General features: G+C 31.2%; 2 protein-coding genes across 4 annotated transcripts; one reads left to right on the forward strand and one right to left on the reverse strand.

Moving 5' to 3' along the window:
* Positions 1–1086: 1086 nt before the first annotated feature.
* On the reverse strand, positions 1087–7614 carry LOC121217460 (UDP-N-acetylglucosamine transporter UGNT1). Of its 2 annotated transcripts, none has more exons than XM_041093048.1 (11): positions 7401–7614; positions 5959–6035; positions 4513–4674; positions 4297–4430; positions 3337–3467; positions 3209–3253; positions 3007–3104; positions 2425–2532; positions 1766–1822; positions 1570–1679; positions 1087–1492 (listed from the first exon to the last, which is right to left on the reverse strand). In XM_041093048.1, the coding sequence occupies exons 1-10, from the start codon at positions 7606–7608 to the stop codon at positions 1605–1607; spliced, it is 1095 nt and encodes a 364-aa protein (XP_040948982.1). In that variant the 5' UTR covers positions 7609–7614; the 3' UTR covers positions 1087–1492; positions 1570–1604. The 2 variants fall into 2 exon arrangements, with proteins under 2 accessions (XP_040948982.1, XP_040948983.1); XM_041093049.1 differs by having other exon boundaries at positions 1087–1497.
* A 4083-nt stretch (positions 7615–11697) lies between these two features.
* LOC121217462 (TBC1 domain family member 17) lies at positions 11698–20871 on the forward strand. Of its 2 annotated transcripts, XM_041093050.1 has the most exons (15): positions 11698–12039; positions 12249–12422; positions 12647–12698; positions 12802–12909; positions 14224–14308; positions 15187–15241; positions 15600–15995; positions 16407–16466; positions 16759–16857; positions 16950–17060; positions 18458–18529; positions 18645–18761; positions 19092–19241; positions 20122–20222; positions 20319–20871. In XM_041093050.1, the coding sequence occupies exons 1-15, from the start codon at positions 11977–11979 to the stop codon at positions 20647–20649; spliced, it is 1974 nt and encodes a 657-aa protein (XP_040948984.1). In that variant the 5' UTR covers positions 11698–11976; the 3' UTR covers positions 20650–20871. The 2 variants fall into 2 exon arrangements, with proteins under 2 accessions (XP_040948984.1, XP_040948985.1); XM_041093051.1 differs by lacking the exon at positions 11698–12039 and having other exon boundaries at positions 12320–12422; positions 12647–12684.
* The last annotated feature ends 4721 nt before the right edge of the window (positions 20872–25592 follow it).

Here is a 25592-nt window from a genome sequence, read left to right on the forward strand (position 1 = left end):
ACCACACATGGGAGATAGCAGAGATTTACCTCCTAGAATCTCTCTTCCCCCAAAAAAATTGCTCCGCAATAAGTGGATATTAGAAGCTTTTTGCTTTTGTAAAAGATTCAGGCACAAATGGACACAATTTCACCTTTTATGGAGACTGAAAAGGGATACCTGAAATGTCCCCAAGTCAGTGTGGGCACACCATGGCAAAGCAGAGGGGGGGGGGTGAAAAGAAAAGAAATTAGTTCATGAATTGTCGCTACGTTATAATAATGTCTCATGTGTCAGAGCAATGGTAGCGATTTTTCTGATTTGAGCAGGAATGAGTTATTGCAGTACAAGAAACCGATACTCATTTTGCATTATAGGTAAAGGTATCTTAATTTTCTTTTCTTGTGTTACATTAATCCAGCAAAAGCCATGTTTTATATGTGACTAATGAAGGTAAAAATACCATAGACGTCACTTTATCAAGAGTTAATATACAGTTTATTCTTTTTACTTAAAAAGTTAATTGGTTATTTTTATTAAAATTTTATCTATTTGTATGATTAAAAACCGATGTGGCTGACGAAATAACTAGACAATTACACGTGATGTGTCACATATACCTCATGTTAATGTACAAGATTGGTTTTAAATAGTATAAATGAACAAAACTTTTAATGAAAAGATCAAATTACTCATTAATCTAATGTATTAATTTACTCATTTTTTTTAGTAAAAGAGCTCAAATGCATTCCAACTAATAATATAAGAATCCCTAGATACCAAACAATATTGATGTGGACCTGTGGTTGACCATAATATTAGCTCTGACTAATCCCTTTTCCTTACCTCTTGATTAAAAAAATAGATCAAACATTTTAAATTCTATTTTTGAAATCATGATTTATTTAATAAAGCAAACAAAAATCTAATTAGGTTTTTTGATGAAATGATTTTATTTTCCTTCCATTTCTAAAAATCTAATTATTTTAAACACACTTTTTATGGCATTTCAATTTATTAAAACCGTATCTTTTATATACTTTTTCCGCTTTTTTCAAAACCAATATTTTCACAACAATCTTAATCTTTAGGGAGAAGAAACATATGCTAAAGGGCATATATCAAAATGCACGAGGCTCTTCCATTATGGGGTTTGGGATAGGTCAGATGTACGCACCTTATCCTTTTGCAAAGAAGCTTTTTACTACAACTCGAATCATAGTGGAGCAATGTTGTTGCACAAAGGAATAACCATTGATAACTACCCAAAGCAACCAAGTATCCATAGCAAGTATTAGTTGCAGGAATTTTGGTGAAATCAAAATTGGGCAACTTCAAAATTTCTTTATGAAAAGTTTTATATATATATAGAAGAAACTACTGTTCTTTATAATCAACCATTTTCTGTGTTGGGTGACATTGAAAAGCAAAAGAGACCCTGTTCCTCTTATACGCCTAAATGCTTGCCTATTTGTGCAGGGAGCTTTGACCACGGAAGATATTCATGTGCGCTCTACACTATTTATCTTTGAATCAAAATTTTGTAGAAGAAAAGGATAATAGTAATTAGCCATTAAAATTAATATTTACCTCCAGTATGAGGCTCTCAAGCAGCGGCCATGTGTCTATTTTCCTTTGAGTTTACAGTAGGCGTACAAACATGATCCCAAAAACCCAAGAGATTGGCCAAGTACATTCATCTAAAAGCAAGAAACGGGAAAGTATCCCAGGTTATTACGGGTCCTGCAAATATAAACTTCGACAAGGAAAAGGAGCCCATACTCACCAAATCAAATGGAAGCCCACCAAACAGTAGCCATCCCAATCCAATAGTGAAAAGATCCTACCACAGTACAATTAGCTATTAGGCATCACCAACATGCAAGAGAACAAATTAAATGAAAGGCTGAGAAAAAGCATCTATTGGACCAGTAGGACATTTTGAAGGCATGATACAGACCAAATAAAACCATTATTTCACATGGAAAAACATTTGAACCCCAAGTTTATCTCCATCAACCCCACCCCTTCGACCCTTCCCCTATTCTAGAACTCTGACCTCTTTTAGTCTTTTGTAAAAAAAGGAAAAGCAAAATTGTTGCCATGCAAAATTGTTAAACCGTAAGAGTTGAAGAAACACTCTTTTTCCTACTGTGAGATGACTTTTATGGACATAAAAATCTTGATTAGTGAACTTTATGGACATTCAAGAAACTTAAGCCCAGACAATTCATTACTGCAGCTTAAAGTTGGTTTAGACAGACAACTAAAAATTCCAGGCACAGTGATCCAGTGATCTCCGGAATGATTCACCTCATTTGAGTCTTCTTTCAACTCCCCTCCCAAAAACACTTCTTCCCGTCCAAACATAATAAAAGAGTCCTTTTAGTGACAAAACATCAAAGCCAATGACAAGTATGTCCAAAGCAGAACAAGTGATCACACCTTCAAATTGCCACATATTGTCTGTGTCAAAGCTGAATTGAGTGTTGTATTCAAGAATACATAATAATTTATTAGGAAAGCCATGATACAAGAGAGAAGCATCACAACCTGCACAACGTTAAAATGATTAACATGTAAAAGAGTTTAAATGCTATAAAGTTTTTTTAATCTCATGTCATGATATCATTAGGGTCGGTATAATCTTGGCTTAACTTTAGAGAAGCTAAGAAATTTTGCCCAAATGAGTTAACAAAAGAAAGGAATTTGAAGGATAACAATTAAGAAAAACTTTGTTGCCAGGGAAAGCAATAAAAGAAAGACTGCATGACAAGCAAGATTGGTAATCGCCATCAACAAAAAGAAATTGACTGCATTAGCAAAACCAAACAATATTATAGCTGCAAACTGAGCAGAAGTATTAATGGATAGATTTGCAAAATAGCTAACAATGAATGCACTGAAGTATTAATGGATAGATCTGCAAAATAGCTAACAATGAATGCACTTACTTTCTCAACAACATCATGAGTAAAAGGAATGTAAACAGAGAAAGAGATATATTATTTTGTAAAAAGGAAGCACCTGAAACCCACTAGAATATAAATAAGGGAAGCTCATCAACGCTTCAAGGTCACCTTTGAATGATGTCCAAAATAACAAGATTGGCGCACAAATTATTCCTTCAAGAATCAACCAAAATTTTTTAGAAGTTCAGATAAAGCCTCATTGTAGTTTTTTATATAGATAAGGATATAAGAAAGTTCTATTAGTTCTTTTATTTTACCATTGCACCACATAAGGCCAAAGCTATTGAGGCCACTGGATTTACCTGAAAAGTTAGGAAATGCTCTCAAATAACTAGAAAGAAATTAACATTCTGTGAGAGACGAAGAGACAAAAATGGCTTAGTACCAATATGAGCGATGGAAGCAAGATATACTGCTGAGCAGATGTTTGCCATAAAAACAATGGAATAGCTATAGGCATCAAATGACAAGTCGCGAGCTCCAGCAACAAATGCACCAAGTATAATTATCCCTACACTGATGAAATCTTTGGATTAGTCCATTAGAAAGTTATTAGTCACGCCTTGAACATTCAGATACTCATGCATAAAAGATAACATTTCATATATATAATTGCAGAACATGAAAACTATAGCTATCAATTATCAAACTTTCTATTGCAAGAGACACCCTGTTTTGTTTTCAGGCTTAAAATAATTTTTGCACCTCAAGCAAACTTGCCCAGTTGTCTAAACTTAAATCTTCCCATCAACCACATATTCAAAAGTGAAAATTCAAATTTGTGCAACACAAGAGAGCTCAAAATGGAAGGAGTGCTCTGAGCTTTGTGAATATGAAACCAATGCTTTCTTTTTTATGATACAGAACTCTTTTTTTTTTCTTTTGGGGGGTTGGGGGTCTTTGATGGTGCTTGAGCTATGCTCAGGCACCAAGGTTAGCTGATGCTCATGGTGCTATGATGAAGAAATTTTAAGACATCCCAGCTGTCTAGACTTAACTCTTCTTATCAACCGTAGAATTCAGAAGTAAAACTTCAGACATGAGAGCTCAAAATGTCAGGAATGTTGTAAATATAAAAGCAATGAGTTCTTGTTTATGATGCAGAAATCTAAGAAATCTCAGTTCTCTAAGCAACCACAATATTCAACGTGAAACTTCATATGTGGGCAAGACATGAAAGCTTAAAGTGGCAGGAACCATTTGAATTTTGTAAATGTAAAAGCATTCTTATTTATGATGTAGGAGGTGCACGTACCACATAAACCAAATGCACATGCATGCAGATGCCTTAAATACAATGCATGACTGAATTGTTAGACGAATAGCATATAGAAGGGCTCCGTACCTGCCAACGACATATGATGAGTGTTTCCGTCCTGTCAAAAGATACTCCACAATCATGGTAAAAGCCACAGTAGTCCGCCTTAAAGTGGTGTACATAGGAACATTTATGCCACGAACGGATTCCATGGTGATTAACTTTAACCAGACAAGCAAGTAAAGGGAACGATTAGGAGAAAGATTAAAACTTCACCAAGCACGCATAAAGTGAATATCATACCATGTATAGCAAGTATGAAACTGCCAGAGGGAGGGTATGAACTAGTGTCCTCAATGGTATTAAGGTGATTGGGTTGCTTGTAACACTCTGTGGCTCCCCCTCTGAGAAAGAGATGATCTTCCAGCGTTTCATGGCATAGAGAAATGCACAAGAAGATAGCATCTAAATACACATAAAAGCAACTTGATTTATAAACTACTAAGATAAGGAAAATTTTTAATGTGTTGTGGTTCAATTGTCAAACTTCAAAAGTCAAACAGGGTGCAATGACTGAAGTCTAAATAACATGAAAGAAATTAAATAGAAATTTGCGATACTGAATTTCTAAAATATGATAGTAATTGATCTGTTAACTGTCAAGTGGTAATAAAACAACCAAAATACATGTAAAGCCTAATTGTTGACATCAATAGTATGCCCATGTTTTCTTAGGAGAGGAAAAAAAGGAGAGGGGGTTGTACAAGGAAGGTGATTTGATCTTTCTCAAGCTCTTTTTCAACCATACAAAATTATAAGGAAAAGACACTACTAGTGTAAATCCATGATCCTTTACCTCGATGTATATCATTGATTTTTTCAAAAACTTCAACAGTTACTGCAGTTTGCTGATGGGTTGATCTAGTATCTTTTAATAGAGGATCGTTATCAATTAATTGGCAACTATGTTACCTGATTCTTCATTTCTCTACAGTACCCATGTCTAGCATCTGTGTCCAACTTATATTCGGAAATGGATATAGGGTATAATTCTTCAAATACAAGGGAAAACTTTAAAAAAGTTAAACATGCATGCTGGACACATACCTATATCAGATACTCTTCCAAGTCTAGGTAACATAGATTGGCAAAGTAATTTCAAGTAGCAAAGCTTTTCCCCGCTCTTTAAAACCTTTCAGTAGTGTCATGGGTATTTGAACCTTTATGTTATAGCACAAATGAAGAGTTTCTCTAGATATCATAGCAGGCTAAGCACTTTAAAGACCAGATCAGGATGCACATGCTGTGGAAGTAAAGGTAATGCAGAAAATGACAAACTTGCAGTAAACAGTGCCCAATAACTTAAAATTGGACAGAAAATGATATTTACATTACTGAAAAACTATAAGGGAGAGGAAATGTCAAATTGGACAATAACTGATACAGATAGAAAACGGAAATTTTAAGTGCGAGAGCTTCAACTTTTAGAATCTACTTAGGATTGAAATTGTCATCAATCAGTTCTTTGATTCATATCACTTGTTCTGCTCTGTTCATGAAACATCTTGGGAATATATTCAACTATATAGGAAGGGAAGTTTAGCTGCTAGCAATTGTTTATGAAGAAAATTGTCACTGAAGATCTTAAAAAGGAAGATATGCTATAAGTCTTTCAACTGTTGGAACATTTAACTATTCTGCCGAGTATACTTAGGCTAGCTCAGGAAACCAACTTAGTAAGTGATCTACCTGGAAAAGTGTGATCACATTTACATATGGAAAGCTGTAAGAAGAAAGGGCTGCTTTGTTGAACAGAACCAAGAGAACTGTGGAGAGAAAAGAAAAGCATAAACGGAAAAGATAAATTAGTAGTGTTCATGGAAAAACACTAATTAATCAAAAAGGGTAACTGCAGAGGCTGAAGGTGATTCAATAAATAACTAGAACCATTTATTTCTATTACCCTTGTGTCAAAATTACACATAAAGCCAAAAATCCTGTAGCTTACAAAAAGCACAAACAGATAAGCAAAAGGATTCTTATAAATGGTGATAAATGAACCGGCAATTATGGTCTCCCTCTCTTTTCTAGTTCATGAAGGAATCCTCTTCAATTACATAAAGACTAATTAAGAAGAACAAAGAATTCAAGATATTATGATCAGACGTAGAGAGAAATAAAGAGATAATGGAATAACAATACCACTTCCAATAATAAGTGATTTTTACAAACATCATTCAAATAAAACAAACCAAACATGGCAAGACTTTCTCATTACTACGGCAAAATTTCCACTAGAACTTTTGTCAGATTGTTACAACCTCGGTAACTCTCTTGAATAGCAGAAACTATTATATAGACCCTTTCCACCATGCAAGCTACACGTCGAAGCAATTGAATTAATACACATAAGATATTTTTCTGTCATACTTACGAGGGGATACAAATCTCGAAACTATCTACAGTTTATTTTGTCACGTTCAATAACGGAAAAAAAAAAGAAAAAAAAGAAGAGGACAAATCTTTCTACAAGCTAAAAGTATAGAATGAAAAGAATCTATGTATTAATCTGATTGGTGGCCTCCGTTAACATAGATTCAAGCTCAACACACAAATAGACAGTTATTCTACTCTATAATTCCTTCTTCCAAGTAGATAGCTTATTCGCAAAATCTTTGTAGGAAAACTCTCAATTTTCCAATACATAGAATAGAGGGTACAACTTCATTTCAAGAACATTTATTTCATTCGATATATTATTAATATTATTTAACACGATTTTAACCAAAAACTGTTTATAAAATTAGTTCTAGTTTAGTATTATCATTCTATACAAGTTTTCGTGAAATTTAAAAACTGTTTATAAATTTTGTAACGTGTCCATTTAACTCGATATGTTGAGCTCATGATTCAAAAAATTCTGTTGACTTGTTTACATTCAACTGTAAGCTAGTGAGATTTTAAATTCCACGGTAGAATGATGATTTATTTGTTGTATTCAAAAACTCTATAACCAAACAAGTGATGAGAAAAAAAAAACAATGAAACCACCTACGTATGCTAACAAATTAAATTAACGAACATGAACTAGAGTAGGGAAAAAGGGCTTGAAAAAATAAAGAGAATCTTCATAGGTGAAAACGTGAACAATCAAACAGGAAAAAAAATGAAGAGGTTTAAAATTTAGAGACCTGCACTGCACATGTAGCCAAGGGCGGCGTGCGCTCCTCTTCTTTTCCCGGGCAAGACAACGGCGGTTTCACGTCGGAGTTCAATTTTGGAGGGATCAGTTAGTGGCAAACCTTCTTGCTTAATGGAAGTCATGGCCGAATTTTCGAATTCGCTTTCTGTTCGAGAAATGGAACGCGGGAAGAGAAGATTCAGAGTGACAGCAAGCATGAGAAGAAGAGTGTCCTCTTAGTGGAGCGAAAAGCGAAAACCATAAAAAGGGACTTTTGAGTGGGCAGAGCCCGAGAATGTGTTGGACTGAGGGTCCACATTAAGTTAATCCCCCGGTCCCACCCAAAGATATAGATTTTGCTATTAACTGTTCTTTACTTTATTTTATAAAAAATATTAAATAATATTTTTTATTTACTTTACTTTCATAAGAGTGTATGATTGCAATTCTTAATTTTTAATTTATAACTTTTAATCTTATCTGATTTTTTTACATTATATCTAGAATTTATAATTCTTCTTCAACCCATAAATAAAAATATTTCAGTATATTAAAACTCAAATCTTTCTACATTAGCAATAATAATCATGTCAATGAAGTAACGCTCAATCAGCATAACTCGTATTTTTAATGTATTGGTAAATGAAATTAATATTATATGTAATAATATTTAAAATAATATTAAAGACTTATTATGAAAAAATCTATAAATAAATATTCTATTTATGAAAAGAAGGTAATTTTTTTGGGGAAAAAAACCAAAAACAAACAAGGAATGTGATGATTGATGTCACAATATTTGTTTGGATCTGCGCTGTGCTTTCCTTACCTGTCAACTTTCCATATTTTTAAATGTTCATTGGCCAACTATGGATACAGCATTTCCTTTTTAATGGTTGGGACTCGGATGATAATTAAAGAAATTTTAGATTTAGATTTTAAATTTATTTTGATTATGCGATTTAAATAAATAATTGGGTAAATTTTATTTATGATGACAATATATGATAATTGCATATGGAGTAAGTTTAATTGTAACGCATTTCTCGGTTGTATTTCTTTAATTGCTGGGATATGAATATTGAACGTTGGATTTCTTCTAGTATTACCAAATTGGTAAAATGATTTAATAATAATTGCACTTTAACAGAATATATCTGACTCAAAAGGTTACCATATTGAAACTTTTTTCAAATCAAATTTAACATTCTCTTAAACATTAAAAAGAAAAGTGTTTGTATTAAAAGATAACTATTTTGGTATTTGTGTGGTATAATTATATTTGTCATGTATATAAAATTTTAAATTTATTTAAATAATATAAACTAATATTTATTAAATATAAATTAAACAGTTGAATTTTGAAAAACATTCATCTATTCATTCGTTAAAAGTTATCTGAATAATTGTTTATATAAGTAATTCTAAGATCAATTTATATTTATATTTTATTTAAGTTTTGTATATATTTAGTATAAATTTACGTATCATTAGACTAACAACTATCAGTTATTGATAACTACTCTAATAATTACTGTTAATTATGGTTGTTATTCAGTAGTTATTTTGTTATATCAATTCACGTTTGCATAAATACAATAGTTGTATTTTCATAATGAATAATATAGTTTTCCTTCATTTTCTTTCAGTTTCTCAATTATCAAACACTGATTTTCTTGTGTTAAATGGTTGTTGATCATATAGTTTATAAAACATTTTTGGATAAAATCTCACTAAAGTCGGATAAGAAGAATATTTTAGGACTTTAGGGTAGAAGCTTGAAGTTTTATTATGCGAGAAATTGATATTTATTAGTGTAATGGTTCAATTAATTATTTATATATAATGATTGATTGTAAATTCTGTCTCGTTTTTCATCATTTTCTTACAAGAAATATTATATATAAAATCGATATTTAATGATTCAATTAAGATTTTATTAGCTTAACAGATTTTTTTTTCCAGCTCAACAATCATTTTACTTTAAATTTGGAGAAGAATGAGTTTTCACGATAAGGTTTAAAAATTGGACATTGATGTCAATTTTGATCTTATAAATCATTACCAGTATCTTTAATAAGCCTTGCAATTCAAAAGTTACATGTGTTTTTTTTTTCTTTCAACTAGGAACTACTATGAATTATATATAAAAATAAATTGTATCTAATTATTTAAATTTTAAAAAATCATCTAAAATGTTTTTTATTGTTGTACTTACGTGAAGATTTAATATTTTAAAATAATAATATTGTTATAAGCAGAGGCGATTCTAGGGGGCTGGCATGACCCCGGCCCCCTAAAATGAAAAATTGTCATTTAAGCTCTTTAAATATTTTTAAAATTTTAAATTAGTAATGGAAAAAATATATTTTGCCCCCTTAAATTATAAAAAATCGATTTAATCATTTAAAAATTATAAAAATATAGACTATAAAAAATTAAAATTTCATTCCACCCTACTAAAAATTTGTTCGAACTTCGAACTTGATTATAAGTTATAAATTTCGCCACCATCATTTTGTTAATCATAATCTCGTTAACAGTAGCATTTTGTTAAAATTTAAGTCTTGTGAATATGCTTACGTGCACACTTTGGAACTTCTACCATTTACTTTGCTAATGATTGATGTTAGTTGTCTCGCACATTGGATTTTGCCTAACCATGGCGTCTCTTAAGTGATCAACTAAAACATGATTTATTTTGTACACATGTCAATACCCATGGCTAAGAGAGGGGGCTACCATCACATATAAATACTTACCATTAGTCTTGGGATGACCTTAGGTCTAGGTGTAGCTAGAGGGGCTCGTAGGTCCCAACCCCTTAAAATAATTTTTTATTTAATTTAATAATTTTTTATTTAATTTATTTAAAATTTTAAATTAATAAAAGTAAAATTACACTTTGATTCACTAAAATTGATAAAAATTTAATTTAATCATTAAAAAATTACAAATATATAAACTATTAAAATTATAAAATTACATTTTTACTATTTTAAAAATTACAATTTAATTTCGCCCTTGCTTAGGTATTTCCATCATACCTCATATGTAGTAAGAACACCACCTTTATCTATGACTCTTCACATATTTTCTATTTCGCGAATCATCACATTTTCATTCTCTACATATTTCTCTTTAAGATATAACACAAAAAATAAAAATGTTCTATATAATACTAAAATTCTATCACACGCATTTGAATGTGGAAACCAAATATTTATGACACAAATGCTTGTTTAAAAATAACATACAATAAACAATTGAACATATGGTTTGAAACTAATTATACAATTGGTGTAGATAATAAATTGTGTACATTGAAACAAAAAAATGTGTAAAATATATTAAAATGAAATATTGATTGAATGGTAAATTCTAGGCTTTAGTAATCCATTTTGTACGATTATGCATGTTTTAACTGGGTTTTGTTAAAATGAAAAGACTAAAATATTCTCAAATAATATAAATTTTTTAATTATGGAATGACATTTTCGTAATTTCTTGACCGAATTGAGGATGATACCAACTCAGTTAATGGTTTAATAAATAAGTATAAATAAATTATTAATATATTAAAAAGTTCATAATATTTTAAATATAATTATAATACAAATATATATACATTATTTTTCATCTAATTATTTGAATCTATATTTATACTATTTATTAAATGTTTTACTAAGTTGGTGTGACCCTTAAACCTTCTCAGTTACAAAAAATTAAGAGAATATTATTTTAAAATTAAAATAAATTATATTATTCGAAGGTAATTCAATCTTTTACTTAAAATATCAATAAAAATGTATAGATAAATTTTAAACTCGAATTAATTGGATTAATAAAAATTTTAATTTATAACTTATCTCAAGCTTTATTTTAATATTTTAATTTTTATTATACACACTTTATCATCTTAATCGATAGTATCTATATATAAATAATTTGATTGAGTTGATGTCACAAGTTGCTCGACACCGGCTCAAGATTGATGTCAACATTATGATAATTTTTTTTTCATTTTAACATTGTACATATTTCATGTGTTATAATTAATTAGTTTCAAACCATACATTTAATTATTTATTATATATTATTTTTAAACAATATTTATGTTTTAAATTTGTGATTTTCACATACATGTAATAGGATTTTTAGTATATATTAATATATTTATTTTAATTCTAATTTTTTTATTTTAAGAGCATACATATTTTACGGGTTATCATTGTATATAAAAAAGTAGAAAATATTGTAAAAAGTATAATATTTTACTCGTATATAGTGAGGAATTAAGGTATATAAACAAAAACGGGAGGATGTAATCTAATTGCGTTCCTCTGAGAAACTATCCACGAGTCTCATTCACGAGGGTCGCACCATGATTCCGCTTGCTACTCCTCCTCGCCTCCTCTCCCTCGTCCCTTCTCATTCCTTCCTTCGAAGTTCGAAGCTAAAAGATAATAGTAACAGTAATAAATTAAAAAAATAAAACAGCTAAAAAACAAGGTTTATCCTTCCCTTAAAAATCACTACTAAACGAGAGATAGAAAAAAAAAAAGAGAATGAAAAATCCCTAAACGATGCAAGAAACAGAGATTCACGATTTATCAGATGACGCCGATTACGCCGCGTCTCAGCAACAAGTAAACTAAATGAAAAATATCACATTCACATTCACATTCAACTTCATCCCTTTGTTCTCCTTTTTTATTTAATTGAATTGTTTTTATTCATTATTCATTTTTTTTCTCTTTTTGCGCGATTCCATCACATAATTAGTTGTTATTTTTATTAGTTTTCTTGAATTGATTTCTGGTTTTGTTGTTTTTAACTCTCTCTTTTTTGTTCGCAGGGATCGGCTAGCATGATGCAATGCGAAAGTGGAAAAAGAAGCTCGTCAAATGAACCGGAGGGAGCCGAAGTTGTTTATATGAAGGATAATGTTACAATTCATCCTACTCAGTTTGCATCTGAACGGATTAGTGGGAGATTAAAGCTAATTAAGCAAAGCTCTTCTCTTTTCATGGTAATAATCAATTAATTCTCAAGCATTTGTATTTACTCATGTCATGTATAATTTTTTAATTATAATTAGCATTGATGAATTGAACATGCCATGAAGATTGTTTAGAGCTTTGATAATGCTATTTGCCTTGCATCATTTGTTCCGGTTATTTGTATCGTCAAATAGTTATAGGATGTGTATCATTTTAGCATATTTTATCTATGTTTTGCTGTATTTGATTGTAGACATGGATTCCATACAAAGGGCAAAGTACAAATGCAAGGTTGTCTGAGAAAGGTTTTCAGCTTTGGACTATTGATTCGAATGTCTTATGCACTTGTTAATTTTTTATAGATTATATCATTCGCTGAAAATTTTGTTGAATGGTTTTATCACACAGATATGAATCTTTACACCATTAGGGCGGTACCATTTGCTGATGTGAGGTCTATTCGAAGACACACTCCAGCTTTTGGATGGCAGTACATAATCGTTGTTTTGTCATCTGGTAAGGAACCACAAACTATACTGTTTTTATGGCTTGTGGTATAAGAGGTCGTGATTGTTGACCTATGAAGTTCTATGTTCTATGTACATATGATGTTCAGTTGGTCTTCATGTGAGTGGACAAATATATTTTAAATACAAACTAATTTATATGTTTAAGGCCATATTTTTGGAGATATGTTTTATAAAATCTCTTAGGATATTTTGATGAAAGTATGTTGCAATTGGAGGAGCCACTTTTTAATGTCATATGTTGTATAATTTTGCTTGTGTTGTGCATATGTAGGGAATTTCATCAAATGATAATAAAGGTGGTGTGGTTTCAATTGTACACCGATATTGTGCTCAGAACAGTCTTAAAGGAAGATAGTGGATTCTACTGCACATTATGTTGTCTTTGGTTTTGGGACCTTCTGAATAGAACCAATGAGTAGAGAAGCTGATAATTTTTTACTTTTATAGTTTTTTAATGAGTTTTTTAAGTGATAATTAGCAAAGTATTTGGAGATTTGGTTCCTATCTTCTTCTTTTTTCATTCTCTCGCTTATTTGTTTCCCTCATAGAGTCTGGTGCCTTATATGAACGATGGAAAAATGAGAGGTCAAATCATTGGACAACTTTATAACTAAACTGAACCAACCCAAAGGAGATACTGCATGCAATAACCTGGAATGGTTGATCATGTAATGAAAATCTGCATAACTTGAAAATGCTAAAGCATTGTAATAGGTATCATATATCATAAATAGCTGAAGTGAAGCTTTAAGAAAACTTGTGTCTCTGTCATCTAAATTTCTTTATAAGATTGTGTAAAAATTTCTGCTTTACATCTCTATTATGTCTTAACAGTAAATCTTTTCCCTGGACATTTGGAAATTTATTGGGATTTAGGGTTGTTGGTTTGGTTTAACCATATAAAAATGTAATTTTTGTATTAATGCTTTTCTTTTTAGCATACTGGTTGCTTGGCTACTTTTACCTGAAAGTTGAAAAGACTACTAGGCACAGAAACTTCTGAGTGCTACTGCGACATATTTGTGCTATAGTGCTATTTCATGCATGTAAATGCTCGTTAAATGTCCTGAAAAACCACTTATTAGTTGGCTAGTTGGAAATGTATAAAAATACTACTATTCATTCTACTTGCTAGTCTTTGCAATTCCTTTTGATGATTGCTAAGAGATGATGCAATGGCTTAACCCCATGGATTTATTTCCATTTTTTATTTAAAATCTTTATCTTTACATTTTGTTTCATTTCTAGTTTTATTGTCTGCTAGCCTTTACATTTATTAAAAAAAATAATTGTTTCACAGGACTTGCATTTCCTCCCCTTTACTTTTATAATGGAGGAGTTCGAGAGTTCGTTGCTACAGTAAAACAACACGTTGTCCTTCTGAGGTTGGTTTGTGCTATAGATAATTTTGAGTTCATGTTCAAGGTTTTTGCAGTCCTTGCTATAGTACCTAGACCAAGAATGTAATCTTGAAATTAACCAAGTGTGGTCGGCCTTATTCTTTCTTATTAAATCTAACGGGAACACAGAAATATATGTAAAGGAATTAGGTTACTAAGAAAAAAAATCATATATATTGTAAAACTTGTCCTAATTTTTGTTTGTCTCACAGAATTGGTAACCGTACAAGTCATTTGGTTTTGAAGTTTGGTTGATTAAATCTTTTATGCTTGTTTCTATGTTTTCGTACTGAACTTTCTTTTCAGTGATGACCTATAAACTAAAATCTTAGTAGATATGGTAGATTGTTGGACTCCCTATTATGGGATTTTCCTTGATTCTAGAAAATAACAATGGTTTTTGCATTATTTGTTTCTATAGTATAAGTCTTGATTTTTCATCATGAAGAGTTTGCTACGATAGAGAATTTTTCTTTTGTCAAATGTGCCATTTTTTGTTAAAAAAAGTGTGATTGTTAATTAATAATTACTATTTTTAATGGTAATTGTGCCATGAAGCCCTTTGCCTAAAATGAAAATTTTCTTGCATGTGTCTGGACTTTGGACATAAGCTGAGAAGGGTTTTTTAAAGGGAAGAATTTTAGTGATATAAATACATATATCTTCATACTCATTTGATTCTCTCAGTTCTAAATCTTCTCAGTTCAAAAGATTTTTTTTTTGGAAACATTTAGTATTATGCTTCAATTATGGTCATACATTTGAATATTTTGGTGTTATTTCTATGTCTTTAGTGGACAATTTAATACTAATGATTTATTGTTAGATTTCTTTGAGGTTCTTATTTTTCATCTTATTTTCAGGTCGGCAGAACATGCTAATGTATTTCTTGTGAATGACTTTCAAAACCCCCTGCAGGTTTGTGCATGCTAAGTTACCTGCTTGGCTTGTTTTCACTACAAATTTCTTTAGGTAATTGCTACATAGGTCATTAACTTTTCAGCAACAATGTTTCCCATAGCTTTGGTCCAATATGGGAACTAAGGAATACTATAATTGGTGAATATGTTTTTTTCTTTGTAAAGGTTAATTTTAAGTGCAGTTCTAAGTGTCATTGTGCCAACTAAAATTGTCTAATCTGCATTTTGTTGTTTTCAATTGGTGAACTAAGATTTTCTAATTGGATATACCATTTTATTTTGTTTGCATTTTGTTGATTGCTTATATACGGTTAGAGAGTTGACTTCATTTTAAACCTTCTAATTGCTCGTAACAGCGAACCTTGTCTTCCTTGGAGCTTCCCAGGGCAGTTTCCCTTTCAATTGTGCCATCAACGCCTGTTTCAGGTGGGGAGTCTGCTTCACAGGAAAATGGAGAGAGGACTGATGTTGATGTCCTTGATGGAAGTCCTAGTATTCGTCAGTTTTATCGAAGAGAAAGGCAAAAGGTTCATGATCCTGCTCGAGACATATCAATGCAACTTTTGGAGAAATTTTCTCTTGTAACCAAGTTTGCCCGAGAAGCAACTTCACAGTTATTTTGGGAAACTCCTAGCAATGCTTTTAGTCTTTTTGAGAGGGGAAGCTCTAACCTGTCTGCCATTGATTCTAGTCAGAAACCACGTGATGATGTTCTGGAACTTCCTGTACCTGTTCCTCCAGATCCTCTTGAGGTAACTGTTTGTTCCCTTTGTCAATTATTTGCACATCAAAATAGGTTTGGGTTTTTACATTTGGATTGCACCGTCAATTAATTAAGAAGCAATGGTACTTTATCACAGTAGAAAACTGAAAACTGTAATAAAGTTTATTTTCTCATTTGTCTATTTGTATGCAACCCTATCAGTAGTTAGTATGAATGTTACTGAATGAAATTTATTGTATTGCTAGTTTGTGTTGGAAAAGTATAATTTTCTATTAGATAAGTGTGCTCTAATGTGGTGTAGTTAAGAATGATAGATGGAGTGGACCAAATATTAATATGTATGAATTTTAACTTCCATAACCGTTGTGTATTATTGTTTCATAATTGCAATAGATTTTACATCTCAAGTTGATATGTTTTTGTCTTTATTTTCTGGCAGTTAGACAAACTCTCGCTAGCATGGGGAAAACCCCGACAACCTCCATTGGGATTGGAAGAGGTAAGTGACTAGATGCAGACTTTATTATTTTGTGTTCTTATCTACTTTTCTTCATTTATTTTCGACATTTTTTTCTGATTAGGCTTCTTTGGGTCATACCTTGATCACCAGTCTCTTAGTATATGAAAGGGAATGGATCAGTGATACAATTTCCTTTTTTTTCTGTGCTATAGATTCCATTTTGCATGATCTTTGAAGTTACTACATGCTTTACATGTGTTCTTTTCCATGGCATCTGATTTATTATGTGATAGCTATTATACTATTCTTTTTAAATTTAATTGATTTTCAGTGGGCCACCTTCTTGGATTCAGAAGGGCGAGTGGTGGATTCAAAAGCTTTAAGAAAAAGAATATTTTATGGAGGAGTTGAACACAAATTACGAAAAGAGGTTAGTATTTATACCATGCAAGGAATTCTAAGTGGATTGATTATTCTGATTTAAAATCAATCTTAAACTTAGAGATCATACTTATGATTTAGGTCTGGGAAATATTATTGGGATATCAATCATATGAATCAACATATGCCGAGAAGGAATATCAAAGGTCTAACAGAAAGACAGAATATGAGATTATAAAAAACCAATGGCAGGTTTGTAGTAATTTTTTTCTAGTTATTATGCAGCAATATTTCCTTGCATTAGAGTTTATCAAATTTTAGTTTCAATGATCTGTATCTTTACAAGCAATCAAAAATTTTGCCGCTCAAAAAAATGGTTCTTCTCAGTCAAAGACACATTTGAATGATCTTTATTGACATGATACTTTTCCTTTTATTGCTTCTATGAGATGACTTGTTTGGTACTTGGAAATAGTATTTTTCTTTCTCACCTTTTGGGTTGCCTTAATGGTGCATCACTTGTTCCTTTTGAGGGGAATGGGGTTTGGAGAAGGGGCGGAGCTTGTGTTGACTTTGTGGTTTCTTTTACAAATCTATGTGCTGGGATTGTCGGTTGCCTTTGAGGTAGGTGTGCAACATTTTACCTAATTTGCATGCCTCCAAGACGTGCATCCAAATGGAGGGCGAACCAGTAAAGTGCTTCTTATAAAGACAAACACAGTTATCATGTAAGAGCAGCATATATGGTTTATTGGGGACTCTAAGCAAAATCATTGACTTGAAATGATCTCACCCTAGAGATGACGTTTATTGTGGGGTTATTCAATGTTGGAAGCATAATGGAGAATGTGGGTATTCTAATTAAGAGTCCAAGTTATTTAGTTTTGTTTGTAATATTTGTAATTATCTAGGTTGTTTTAGATATTTTAGGTAATTTTGGTCATTTATTGTCAATTATCTTTTTACTTATCTTCTTATATTAGGGCTTTAGGGTTATAATTGGTACTTTACGTTTTTTAGGGTTTATTGATATTTTCTGGAAATTGAGTTGTGAATTTCTTGTTCTATGTCATGTACTCTGTTAATTATATTTCGTTTTCTGGATTACATGGACTAATAATGGAAAGCCCAAAAAGACAGTTATTGATACTTAGTTTTAAGTTGTTATGAGTATGGTAAAGTAAAATCTGTGTCATTGTAACGGATGCTTGAATAAGAAATATTGTACTAGGAAAAAAATCTAGAGCGAACATTTTTGGCTGTTATTTTATCTTTATCAACATTCTCTTCATTACAAAATGGGGGCAACTAGATGCTGTAAGTTAGCAAATTTCATTTTTAGGTTTATTCTAGATGTTATATAAATTCTTAAAGGTACAACTGCTTCAGCTTGCAATGCTCTAGTGACAAAAATACCTATTTGTGTTATAAGCTCAACATTATTCCAAATTCCTGATGTTTGGTTAGAATAATTTGTAGTTTATTTGATGGGACTTAGCAATGTTCATGCAGTGAGTGTTCGGTTAAATAATGTTCTTACACCTGTTGAAACCATTGCCACACCGTTTTATCTGTTAGTTATCTCCTCATTTTGGAAAAACTTTCTTTTCACACGAAGCTCAGTACGAGTTTTGTGAATATTTTGGCAGAGTATCTCTCCTGAACAGGAAAAAAGATTTACTAAATTCAGGGAGAGGAAAGGCCTTATAGAGAAAGATGTGGTATGTAAGATTCACATGTTTGACTTCAGAGTTTTATATATTTTTTCTTTTGAGAAGTGTATTAGTGCAATTCTAACATTTTTAAGTTCAATGCATCCACTTTGTCTTTTTTAAGGTGAGGACGGACAGGTCGATCTCTTTTTATGGTGGGGATGGCAATGCAAATTTGAGTTTTTTACATAATGTTTTGTTAACGTACTCTTTCTATAACTTCGATCTTGGTTACTGTCAGGTGATTACTCCGGATATTCTTTACTTTTCTTTTTGTTGGTTGTCATTAATAAGTTGATTGCATTCACAGTATGCTACGGTTTTTATGTTGGTTATTTTATTTGATTCAATGAAAAATCTGTGTTATTAAATGCAACAAGAATAGTGGTTTAAATTGGATATTTGTGTTATTGGATGAAAAAAGTGGACATGTATCTAAGTGGGTATCATTATCTAAAACTTTATTCAAAGTTTTTAAGGATAATTGAACATCTATGGTATAATTTTTTTTATATACAAGCATAATTTAATTGTAAAATGTTGTTTTAGGCTTTTTCTATTATTCTTGCAGGGTATGAGCGATCTGCTGTCCCCGATTTTATTTGTAATGGAGGATGAATCAGAATCATTTTGGTGTTTCGTGGCATTGATGGAACGCCTTGGTCCCAATTTTAATCGTGACCAAAATGGCATGCACTCTCAACTTTTTGCATTATCTAAGGTTCTGTTTCCTCTCTCTTTCTCACAAAGTATTTGGGTCATTATGTTATTTGCTAAAATGGTACTAAAATATCTTTTACTCGAAAGATTTCTCAAAAGAACATTTTCTTTGAGAAGCATGTATCTAACCTAGTAATGATACCATAAAAACAGAATGTAAACTAACTTTGCAGGGAAAAAGAGTGTCGGTCCTAGGATTACTACTTGGCTTCCAACTGTTACAATTTTTAAAAAAGTACAAGAGGAAGGATTGGCCCCTGGATCAATACCAGTACCAATCCTTCTGGATGGATTGGTATTGCAAAAAACAATTTTCAAACATCCCACAGCTTCTTCCTTTTTTCCCCAATCAACTCCAAACAGTTGTAAATCATTCCCTAGTTATAAATGGGTGCCTCTGACACTTGTATATATTTTTCATATTGTTTTAAGATTAATTTTCATATCATTCATGCTTATCTTATTATTCTACCTATGTTTAGCCTCTCTTTGTTGAGTTTAGATCTTGTAAACACCTGACCTTTTAAAGTTTCTCTTTGTTTACTTCAAATGCATTTGTAAGAGGGAGAGTTTATTACCAAAGCCTTAAAAGGTAGAGATGTTGTATCTTAGCTTTCAAAATAAAGCCGAAGAGGTTACTATTTATGCCTATATAAAATATAGGGATTGTGAAGGATATATGTTGTCATTGGAAGGTAACAATCAAAGTTATTAAATTGAGTACTCCTTAGTAGATATAGCTACGAGGTCAAACTTTATAAATTGCTGGTGTTTGATTCTTGATGACTTCTCTTTTATCCACTCTCATTTTCTCACTATTTTAAGCATGTTGTTTAAATGTCTCAGTATCGTTATTTTGAACTTTACCTCTATTTTTGCAGCTGGTGGAGTTGTTAGATGCCCCATTGCATAACTATTTCAAGCAGAAGGACTGCTTGAATTATTTCATCTGTTTCCGCTGGATTCTATTACAATTCAAAAGGTAAGACTCTTAATTCATATGTTGCAAATGCTTGATGTGACGTATTATAGTTTTAATCTCTTTCCAATTTTGTGATGATCTCAACATATTTATCAGGGAACTCGAATATGATCAAACAATGCGATTATGGGAAGTATTGTGGACACATCATTTGTCTGAACACCTTCATCTGTACGTATGCGTAGCTCTCTTGAAGCGCTATCGTGGGAAGATTATAGGAGAGCAAATGGAATTTGACACCCTCTTAAAGTTCATCAATGAACTGAGTGGTCATATTGACATTGATGTAACCCTCAGAGATGCAGAGGCTTTATGTTTATGTGCTGGTGAAAATGGCTCTGCTTGTATCCCACCTGGAACTCCACCTTCATTGCCTCGTGAAGATGGTTTTTTATTCAATTCTGAGCTAGATGATACAGTATTATAAATGTTTATCCCCAACAAGCTTACATGAAATGCAATTAACCGTTTTTCTCTTTTACAAAACAATGAACCTCAATAGATGAGGAAATGATAGCAGTATGTTTTCTTGACCCTTAAACGGCAACATGCCATGCATGAATTAGTTTCTATTTTCACAAATAGATTATTTGGTGGATTTGTATTGCCGTTTCTTCACTTTTATTGAAGACCAAGAAGGTTCTATGTACTTTTAAATTTAGTTCTTACACTTATTTTTTGGAGTCTAGTCTTTTTACTTTTCAGATTTTAAAATTCAACTCCAACTATTAATACAATTAAGATTATTTTTTTAACTTTAAGTTCATTATAAATGTCATTTTTTAGTTACATTGTTACTAATTATTATTTTTATTTAAAATGTCACATCAATAAATTTAACAAAAATATTATCAGTGTTAATAACTGAACTTGAATTTTGAAATATGAAAAATAAAACTATATTTTAACTTTGTAAACAATGCAGAGACTTGTGACATTTTTTAACGGATTATTGCATATTATTTGGATAATTAATTTTTCAGATTCCCCACATATAAGCAAATATCGAGGGTTGAAATAACGTTGATTATATTATTTAATTTAAAACATTGAATATTGTAGATTGTTAATAATTAATCAAATAAGTACCTAGTTATTTTTAATATAAAACTAGAAGTTTTTAAATTTAAATATTGAGGGTAAGTTTTGACATTATTGTTTTGTTATCTTATGATTGCTATTATTTATTATTATTAACGGTGTGATGGGTGGCATCCTAAAATCATTTATTTAGACTTAAAAATTTTAATTCAAAATTTACATCTAGTCCCTATATAATTTTTTTCTTTTTAAATAATTTAATTATTTTTTCTTTTCTTTTAACTTTCCTTTATTTTTTTTTTAAATTTTCAGTCTCTTCTTTCTCTCTAGCTTTTTTTTCTTTTAAATAATCATTTCATTACATTCCTCCCAAGCAAAGCAAAGAAAAACTGCTCAAAAGAGAAAAAAGGAAAAGGAAAAGTTAGAAGAAAATAAAAGAAAATGAATTAAATTGCTCAAAAGAAAAAGTACAGGGACTATATATACATTTTGTCTAAAATCTTCATTTGAAATGATGATATTAATGTACTATATCAGCTTATCGTCACACCAACAGCTCATTGACCATAACACAACAAATTAATAATGTAAGTCGTTATAAAATAAATTTTAAAAGTTTGATGATCAAAATATAAATTTAAACAAACAGAAGTTACTAAAGATATAATTTACCCAAAACTTGTTGGTCCAGACAAGTCATTTATTTATTTATTTTTAAATGAAGACAAGTCATTTATTTTTAGTTGAATCTAATTCAATGTTTTAAAACAATGGTGGAAACCAATGAAGGGATCGGCAATCAAACTTCAACGCAATTTAATTTGTTGGGACATATAAGAATGTGATGTTCCAAAAACATTTGTACAAAAATTAGTCTAGTTTGAAAATGGCATGCTTCCGAAATGGGTGGATCCCCTATTATCTACCTTGATTGTCGCATTTTACCTGTAAAAGGTTCGTTGTTAATGACAACATTCACATGAGACGATGGCCAACAATTTAATGTTTTGGTCTACTCTTTTGCCCTCTGAATGTTTGATTTAGTAATCATATAAGAAAAAGACAAAACAAAACAACTGTATGAATGGGAAAATGGAGGTATACTATGCAGGCGTTGTTCTTCCTAAATTACTAGAAGCAACAATAAAGCATTTAGCTGTTATAACAATTGCCATTTGTCTTTGTTTGGCCAAAAGTGGGGTATTCTTTCCCCTTCATGTACTATTAAAAGAGTAAATTAGTAGAGGAGAAAATCAGCCTGTTGCTGACCTCTTAGCTAAATCGGTTGTGAAAGGAGAACCACACTTGGCACTGATCATGAGACCATCAGATACTGGTAGCTCTTGTCTTTGAGATGCTTTACGGTGTTGGAGTCTCTTTGTAATAATAATAATAATAATAAAAGGCAAACTACACCCCATAATCATCCAATTATTGATAAATTTTTGTTTTAGTCACTTGATTATAGAAAATAACTATTTAATTAACAACGATTCATGCTGAGATTGGTTTGTATATGAATAGGTTTTTCCAATATTCGAAAGTATTAAAGAAGAGAAATTGATGCTAATAGACCGACCCAAAGCGTTAAATACTTGAAAAGATGTGTAATTCATAATTGAATTTGGGTCCCAAAATTCTCCCTTGAAAACCTTTTTTTATCAACCTGTAAGTAAAATATTCTAGGCCTTTTGGTTGGAATTTTGTCCAAGGCTTTATTTTTAGAAAAGGACGGGTGCCAAAAGGGACAAGAAGACACTACATTTAATTTGATTTAAAGCACTTCTGCCTTTTTTTTCTTGCTACGTTTCAAACATTATATGGTAATTGGTATATTATTTATTTATTTTATAATATCCAAAATTATAAGTCTGTCAATCCCACATTCGAATAAAAAGAAAGAATACATTTTTTTCATATGAGTCTGGGGATGAGAGTTAGTGAGAAGTGGGCAGGCCAAGTTCCCATCTCAAATATGCTTTTCCACTTGTAATTACAGAATCTTAGCAAAATCCAAACCGACAAACCATGTCCCCATCCCTCTTTTTGAACTCTACATTTTCATCTTACCCTAACCATATACTTTTGTTTTTAAATTTACTGATTGTTAAAAAAGATTAGACTCACTTTCAGACAAATATTGAAAGTATTGTTTGTCCAAAGTTTTCTTCAACTGTAGTTGGTATCATGTTCGGAATGTTTATGCTAATTTTATTCTCGAATTTTATTTCTAAACTCCATGGAGAGCATTGAAGGATTCACGGAATGGGAGCCCTTCACCCACTAAGAAAATGTGTAAGCATTTGTTCTTTATGAGATCTAAACACCTCGAGGTTTTTCATAGAGTTAGGAAACAAAACTTAAGGTAAAATCGATTATAGACATTCTAAGCACAATACTGATTACCGCTGAAGGGTTCATCAACTCACAACAAACGATACTTTGAAAAATTTTCTTAGAATAAGTTTGACTTCCCTCGATGCTAGTTAAAAAAAAGACTATTGGATTAATAAAGCTTTCAAAAGTAATTATTAAATTATTGAAAGAAATAAATATTTTTTAATAAATATTTAAAAAGATCAAATAACCCAAAAAGAGGGGACCTCCAATGAAAATAGCCTAACAAAAAACACGACTCATTCGCTCCACAAAGTGCACTTTGAGTGAGTGAGTGGTAGACAAATTCATCTAATAATTTTATTCACCATTCAAATTGCCCCCTCCAACACCCCCATTAAATTGGACTCACTTCCCACATCGATTTGCGCATGCGCATAAGACTCAATTGACTAAACAAAGCAGTAGTACCCCCCAGACAATACGTGAAAAATGCCCTACCACTCTTACTCCAACCAAATCTACACAAAATTTCGGTCCACATTTGCCTCCCTACTAATTAACTCATTCTAAAGTTTTGGACCACTGCACCGCCGTGTGTGGGTTGCGCCACCTTGATCCTCTGTTTTACGGGCTTTTTGCCCTCTGCTTCCCATCACGTGAATCCCGCTTGGCAACTTTTTGTTGGAACTAGTTCTGTTTAGTATAAAACCAAAAAAGTGAGACAAAAACCTTGGTTTAAAAAAAAAACAGACAGAGTCAATCAAAAATTGTGGAAATCAAGTAGTGAATTATGTTTTATAATTCAGCACCAAAACATAACACAAACAAAATGGTGCATAGGGAATATGTGTTTTGTTTAAACATGACAAACTTATCTTTTTGGGAAAACACCATTTTTTGCTGTGGGTTGCATTCTCCACAATGTGTTTCTTCCTCTCTCTCTTCAATATTCCCATACTAAAATAATAGCCATTAAGAAAAAGTTATTTTCTTGACAGCAAAAGTTGTAGTCTGCCCCAACATTAACTCTTTTTTAAAGAGTTTCTTTGATCTTAAGTGCAGATAATCATAAAAAAAAAGTCTTACTAATCTCATACACTTATTTTATAATATAAATCTATGAAAAAAATATTTTATAATATAAATATTCTTCAAAACTATAATCCGAACTATTTATAAAAGTTAAAAGTTTAAATTTTGTTATTTGTTTTTGTACTATGATACTTAATTTTTATATTTTTTAAATTTTAAATTTTTACGCATGACCAAACAATAGTTTTAAATTATGTTTTTTTTTAAATTTAATGCACTAAATACATTATTACATGTGTAATGTCATGTTAGCTTGTTACCTTTACATTATTAATAAAAAAATCAGTTAAAGAATTTAACAATTATGGTAAGTGAAAAATTTGATACATAATACAAAATTAATAACATAACTTAATTAAACAGACTAAGAATTATAAATTTAAAGAATAAAATTGACCAAAGGTTGAAATGTTTAAATTGATGGAACAGTAAGACAGAAAAAAAAAGAGAAATTAATTTGTTTTTAGGACAAAAGAGATTAGAAAAACGAAAGATGCAAAGAGATGGAGCGGATCGGAGTTGGGGACTTGGGCACCGGAGGGTTTCAGTTTGACTATCAAATCAAATCATATCTATAACCCTAAACAGGAAGGAACGTCTGCATTGCTTTCATTCTCAATGGGACCCCATTCCTTTCCTAAATCCTACATTGCATTTATATCCTTATGCACAGAAATTAATAACTTAAAACAATGGTAAATTAACAAAAGGAGCAGAAGGGGGGCAATTAGGTCGGCTAAAAGTGAAGCAAAGCTTGGACCCACTTCACCAAATGTTACCTACTTCACCAAAGCATATTTATCATGAACTTTAAAATCTAGAATATGTATGTTTAACATCTTTAAATTCAAAATAGCACCCTTTTATAAAGCTGGACGCATCATTTATTTTTTATTT

This window comes from Gossypium hirsutum, chromosome D05, assembly GCF_007990345.1.
Source record: "Gossypium hirsutum isolate 1008001.06 chromosome D05, Gossypium_hirsutum_v2.1, whole genome shotgun sequence".
Classification (NCBI taxonomy): Eukaryota; Viridiplantae; Streptophyta; class Magnoliopsida; order Malvales; family Malvaceae; genus Gossypium; species Gossypium hirsutum.